The following is a 7,058-nucleotide window of genomic DNA, read 5'->3' as shown; positions in this document are numbered from 1 at the left end:
TCACTGAGTAACACACTCTTTCTCTTTCACGGCTACAGCTGTAGCTCCCACTGCTGCTCCCACAGCTGCTCCCAGTGGACCAAGCAAACTTCCCACTCCCGCCCCGATCCCCACCCCCTTCAGGAACTTGTTCTTTTTCTCTGCACGCCTTCTTGCTTCCTGCTCTTCCATCGCTATATTTTCTCTCAGAAGTCGCTCCTGCTCTTCTCTGACAGCTCTCTCAGCCTCCTGCAGCATCTCATTGGTGTAACATTTTCCTCCATTTCTCTGAACAATTGTCTTGATCTTCTCCAGCAGCTCTCTGACCTGAGAGGGATCTTTGATTTTGTTGTTAAAAACATGATATCTTCCTCCACACTGTTGGATGAAGCCACTCAGAGACGGACTTCTATTTATCAATTTGTCTATGTTAGCTTCATTGTCCACATCATCTCCATGTGTGAACAGCACCATAGTATAATCTGCTGCTTCTTCTCCAAAGATCTTCTGCAGGATTTTCACTGTTTGTTGTTCTTCTTTGGTGAATCTGCCGATCTGGACGACGATCAGGAACACGTGAGGACCAGGAGCAGCAAAGGAGATGCATCTGGCAACCTCTTTCTTCACCTCCTCTTCAGGTATATCAGTGTCAAACAGTCCTGGAGTATCAACAACATCCAGGATCTGACAGTCTACCTGATCTGTTATTTTCTGACACCCTACTGTCACTGAAGAAAAAGCAGCTATAGATTCAAAAGCTTTTCTTCCTAAGATGGTGTTTCCTGATGCGCTCTTCCCGACTCCTGTTCTCCCAACAAGCACAATCCTCAGGTGTGGAACATCTTCAACTGCTGAAGAAGATAAACAGATTACTGATTAAGAAGTCCTGCCATTAATTAATGCTTCGATCTTAAATATGATCAACCTATCTCTAATAATCAGCTATGTAACACAGGCCTTCAAGCTGGCTGTAGTTAAACCTTTACTTAAAAAGCATCTCTAGACCCAGCTGTCTTAGCTAATTATAGGCCAATCTCCAACCTTCCTTTCATATCAAACATCCTTGAAAGAGTAGTTGTCAAACAGCTAACAGATCATCTGCAGAGGAATGGCTTATTTGAATAGTTTCAGTCAGGTTTCAGAGCTCATCACAGCACAGAAACAGCTTTAGTGAAGGTTACAAATGATCTTCTTATGGCCTCTGACAGTGGACTCATCTCTGTGCTTGTCCTGCTAGACCTCAGTGCAGCGTTCGATACTGTCGACCATAATATCCTATTAGAGCGATTAGAACATGCTGTAGGTATTACAGGTACTGCACTGCAGTGGTTTGTATCATATCTATCTAATAGACTCCAATTTGTACATGTAAATGGAGAGTCCTCTTCACACACTAAGGTCAATTATGGAGTTCCACAGGGTTCAGTGCTAGGACCAATTCTGTTTACATTATACATGCTTCCCTTAGGCAGCATCATTAGAAGACATAGCATAAATTTTCACTGCTATGCAGATGACACGCAGCTCTATCTATCCATGAAGCCAGGTAACACACACCAATTAGTTAAACTGCAGGAATGTCTTAAAGACATAAAGACCTGGATGGCCGCTAACTTTCTGCTTCTTAATTCAGATCAAACTGAGGTTATTGTACTCGGCCCTGAAAATCTTAGAAATATGGTATCTAAGCAGATTCTTACTCTGGATGGCATTACCTTGGCCTCCAGTATACTGTAAAATCTAATTAGTTCCCAGAACTCAAAAAAATTATGGAAACTCGTTGCCTCAAAAAAATTGAGTAAAGCTTAGCTAAAAATGACTAAGTTAGGACAACTTATTTACTTTGAGTACTCTGTACAAGCTCATTTGTTCCCAGAACTCAAAAAAATTGGATCAAGTTTACGTAAGATGACCAAGTTAGGGCAACTTACTCATTTTGAGTACACTGTACAGCCGTGTTAGTTCCCAGAACTCAAAAAAATTATGGAAACTCGTTGCCTCAAAAAAACTAAGTAAAGCTTACTTAAGATGACTGTTAGGACAACTTATACATTGCAAGTCTGCAGTATTAACAATAACTTGATATTTCTGACTGTACAATACTAATTGTTTACCTACTGACAAACATGTTAAGTTCAACTAAATCCATCCATCCAAAGCAATTTGTGGTACCATGAATGTGATTAAAAATAATTAACAACAATTTTTGTAATGATGTTAAAATGAGCCCAACTTTTATTTTCAAACACAACAAAGTATAACAGCCAACATACTGGACATGTTCTACTGAACAAGAAACAATTATATTGCCATCACTGTTATAATCTTACAATGAAACAAAGTCTCAGATGTAATTATTCTGAAAATAAGTTTAGGCCTACCACAAGTTTGTTTTGTACTTACATTACTTATATAATCAAAATAAAATATTTATTGTTCTGTCACAAGTGCAGTCTCTAATTTAAACAACACATTTGTTTTTCATTCCAACACAGGAGCTGGAATGTTGTATTATTTTAAGGATGCTTGTTTCCAGTCCAGGCATTACTGCCTGAATGACTGTCATGGATCGAGGTGATCCAAATGTAGGTGCAGAAGAAAGTCTTTAACTTCCCTTAAGTACAGTGGCAATGGATGTGGGTTGGAGATGCAATGAGCTTGAACCTGCAGGCGACCATCTTCACTGACCACACCATCTGTGACGGAGGACTCATCTCTCCTGGTGTCCTGCAAGCAAACAATCATATTTTTTGGAACATGAACTTAATTGCTTTCTTAAAACATTTTTTTCTGCTTTTGGTATAAAACAGACTCCAATTTAGACAATCTCAGGCTCCCTCCCCACCGGAGAGATGACATTCAATGACCCACTTGTCAGTCTGGATAGCCCTGACCACCACCCAACACACAATAATGTCATGAAAGCATCATTTTAAAAAAGGGCTATGCAAACATGGCCAATAACTTTCATTCTAATGATGTGCAAAATGATTTTGGGCACAAAACAGATTTTGCTGTTAGAAAACTTGCAGACTTCACTATATACAGTGTAGACCCTCTAAACTAAGTTTGGGGGATGTGATCTTTCAAGAAATGCAGACCAAACTGTTGTTGTTTGTTTACTTACACAGCATGTCTTGTAGAATTAACTGTGGTCACCAGCAACAGCATAGTGCAGTCATATCTCAAGTCTAATAACAGAAGACAGGAAAAGATCAGTAAAGAAACAACTTCCCCAAACCAAAGCACAAACAAAACAATAAGTAAAACAGGCTGATCTAAAGTATGATTAAAGTTCAGCCTGATTAATATAAATGTCACTGACAGTTGCTAATATATTGGAAAACCAAAACACTTACCACTGAGTTGATGTCTTTCTGTCCAACAACAGGAGTGCTGGTCCCGAGCCTCAAAGACAGTAAGAAGCAAGCAGAGGGAGAAAAAACAGAACATGTTTCAGAAACTGATTTGATCCTTAATGGCTGTGCAATCACTGTAACATAGAGTTTGCTTACGTTGTTAAATAAAGGCTAGATTTGACATTAATAGATGCCACAGATGTTCTAAAGCTGCCACAAAGCATGAAAAAAAAAATAGACGTCTCCGAAAATGTCGGAGCATTTTTGCAAATATGTGATGTCTTGATAAATCGAGCAGATATTTGAAATTTACACAGCTACATTCTCGCCTGAAAATATCTTAAAAGTTTATTTTGTGACCCAGAAAAAGTAATAAGTTTTTCAGCGGCGCTCCTCCGCCATTGCCGAAGCTCCGACAACCGTGGCCGACAAATGCGATCCTCCTTTTCCCCAGACTACCCTTTCTGGGTCACAAAATAACCTTTTAAGATATTGTAACGATGGTTAAATGTTATTTTACAGTGACATGTTGGTTATCTCTGCACACTGTTGTTATTTCTTTAAGATACATGTTTGGTTGTGCTGCAGGAAGGGGAGGGGGGTCTGTGTGGTTGCGTGTGACTGTGCGGGGCTGAAGTGAGGTGTTGTATGAGAGCACTCTCCCGGAGTTAACGGCCTGTTTGCCTGTCACCGAATAAACGGACAAACTGAGACCAAAACGTCTGGTTCTTGAGAACGTTACACTGGTGTCAGAAGTGACGAACGACCACCTAAAACACCCGACACCCTGTTGCTGGCAACGCTGACCGTCACGAGACACGAGGATGTTGCCGGACAAGATTAAGAGGGAGACAGAGGAGAGGGAGGTTCGTCCGCGCTCGCCTGCCCATAGAGTGAGGGAGACGGCGCTGCGGCTGTCTGCTGAGGCTGGATTTTCCCCAGGTTTGACTAGGCTCGGGACATTTTCGCACCGTGGCCGCGATTCCGGTGGGGGGAGTCGACCTTGCTTGGCGCGCCGTCACGTGATGTAAACAAACATGGCGGCGCCCAGCAAGCTGCCGCGAACATAAAAACGCCTAAGTTCAGCGGCAAGACGCCATGGGAAGTGTTTATTGCACAGTTTGAGCTGTTAGCTGTTGCAGCTGGCTGGTCTGAGGAACATAAAGCTCTCCAATTGGCTTTGTGCCTGTGTGAGGATGCAGCTGCATGCCTGCTGCTGCTGACCGAGGAGCAAAGGGGGGATTATAATGCTCTGGTTGGGGCACTTCAGAGACGTTTCGGGCAGTATAACCAACCGGTGCTGCTGAGGTCGGAGTTCCACAACAGACGCAGATTGCCAGGAGAGCCCCTTCGCATTTTGGCCCATGAAGTCGAGTGTCTTTGCCGGAGGGCGTATGACAGCATGCCACCATCAGTGCAGGCGGAGTTAGCTCGGGACCAGTTCCTGCAGGCCCTGAGCCCTAAAGAGCTCCGTATGCAGACTCAGCTTGCTCGACCGGCCACGCTCAGTGTGGCCCTGGAGCTAGCGTTGGAGAGGGAGATGCTTGCAGGATCCTCTGGGGGCGCTGATGACACGCATGTGGTGAGGGCTATGTCAGCACCTGCGGAGCAGCTGGAGATGCCGGCGGGCCCGTGCAGTTTGGTTCAGACAGCTTCTCTGCAGTCGCCTTCCCCTCGGGCTGGCCCACGCCACCGACCACGGAGGTGCTGGGGATGTGGACAAGTCGGGCACCTCATCGGGCAGTGCCCCAAGCTTGCAGCGGTTCAGGGAAACGCCTACGGGCCCGTGTAGGTGGGAGTACACGGGCCAGGGAGAACGACATCCCCACACCACCGCCATTTCCACCCAGTGCGGTCATCGCTGTGGGCTGGACCCAGGTTGGCGACTTTTGCCATGTTCCAGTGATGATTGCGGGGGTTTCCTGTACGGCCCTTCTGGACACGGGGTCCAATGCAACGCTGGTCCGACCCGATGTCGTCCCAACCGGAGCTGCTGTGCAACCGACTAATGTGCGACTTAAGACTGTGACCGGGGATCTGGCCCCAATTAGAGGGAGGGGAGTGTTCCAGTTTAAGGTGGGGGACCTCGATGTGCCTTATGCTGCCTGGGTGGCTGACGTGCAGGACGCCTGCATCCTTGGGCTGGATTTTTTGCGAGCCATTGGTGGTGTACTGGACTTGGGCAAAGGCTTCCTCATACTCCCTGATGGGAAGAAGGTGCAGCTTATTCCTCCCCCGGTCTGCCCAGCATCTGCCGCAGCATCCACCTCCACCTCAGAGACCCCTGCAGACCCGCCAGCAGAACAGCAAGCGGGGGAGGAGGAGAGGCTCTCAGCAGTGAGGAGCATCTGGTCAAAGAACTGTGAGGGGCTGACTCCACAGCAGCAAGAGAGTCTATGGCAGGTACTAAGAGAGTTTAGTGACATTTTTGCCCTGAAAGAAAGTGATGTTGGCTTGACACACTTGGTGGAGCACGTCATTGAGACCGGGGATGCCCAGCCTATTAAAGTGCGCCCCGCCGCCTGCCCCTGGCTCATCAGGAGGCTGCTGACAGAGAGTTGTGTGAAATGATGAAGGCGGGCATCATAGAGCCATCTGATAGCCCGTGGGCCTCCGCTGTGGTGATGGTGCCTAAGAAAAACAGCCCAAGGATGCGTTTCTGTGTGGACTACGGACCACTCAACAAAGTGACAAAAAAGGACTCTTACCCCCTTCCCAGGATTGACGAGTCTCTCGATTTAGTAGCCGGATCCTCCTGGTTCTCCACCCTTGACCTGCGGAGTGGCTACTGGCAGGTGCCACTGTCCCCTGAGTCCAGACCGAAGACAGCCTTCTGCACCAACAGGGGACTATGGCAGTTCAAAGTCCTGAGCTTTGGTCTTTGTAACGCTCCTGCTACCTTTGAGAGGCTGATGGACAGTGTGCTGGCTGGTGTCCCACGCCAACGGTGTCTGGTCTACCTGGATGACCTTCTAGTACACGGGAGCTCCTTTGATGCTGCCCTGGATGCCCTGAGACAAGTGTTGGGGAGGGTGGCAGCTGCAGGCCTGAAGCTGCACCCCGACAAGTGCCACTTCATGAGGAGGGAGGTGGAGTTTCTGGGCCACAAGCTGGGTCAGGAGGGCATCGGCACTTTGGAGGAGAAAATTCACACCATTACTGAGTGGCCCACACCAGCGGACCAGAAACAGCTCAAAAGCTTCTTAGGACTGGCGTCTTATTACAGGAGGTTTGTGAAGGGCTTTTCCTCTATAGCTGCACCACTCTTCCGCCTGCTGCAGAAGGACCGTGACTTCATCTGGACCCAGGACTGTCAGCAGGCATTCAACACCCTCCGCAGATCGCTGACAGAGTCCCCAGTCCTCGCCCCCCCTGACCCCACCCTGCCTTTTGTCCTGGACACTGACGCAAGCAATGTGGGGCTGGGAGCTGTGTTGTCGCAGGTTGGGCCGGAAGGTGAGAAGGTGGTGGCGTACTTCAGCCGGGTCCTGAACAGGAGTGAGCGGCGCTACTGTGTCACACGACGAGAGCTGCTGGCCGTGGTGGCAGGGGTGAGACACTTTAAGTACTACCTGTGTGGCACATCATTTGTTATCAGAACTGATCATGCCGCCCTCCAGTGGCTAATGTCTTTCAGGGAGCCAGAGGGACAGGTAGCTCGCTGGCTGGAAGAGCTCCAAGCCTTCAATTTCACTGTGGAGCACAGAGCAGGGACGCACC

The 7,058-nt window shown here is 47.5% G+C and overlaps 1 protein-coding gene across 1 annotated transcript; it reads right to left on the bottom strand.

Moving 5' to 3' along the window:
• LOC109203790 (GTPase IMAP family member 4-like) lies at positions 1-2,259 on the bottom strand. Its single transcript, XM_019363507.1, has 2 exons — positions 2,253-2,259; positions 1-827 (listed from the first exon to the last, which is right to left on the bottom strand). The coding sequence occupies exons 1-2, from the start codon at positions 2,257-2,259 to the stop codon at positions 1-3; spliced, it is 834 nt and encodes a 277-aa protein (XP_019219052.1).
• Positions 2,260-7,058: the final 4,799 nt, after the last annotated feature.

This window comes from Oreochromis niloticus, linkage group LG10 (genome assembly GCF_001858045.2).
Source record: "Oreochromis niloticus isolate F11D_XX linkage group LG10, O_niloticus_UMD_NMBU, whole genome shotgun sequence".
In the NCBI taxonomy this organism is placed as follows: domain Eukaryota; kingdom Metazoa; phylum Chordata; class Actinopteri; order Cichliformes; family Cichlidae; genus Oreochromis; species Oreochromis niloticus.
This window is presented reverse-complemented; position numbering and strand designations above follow the sequence as displayed.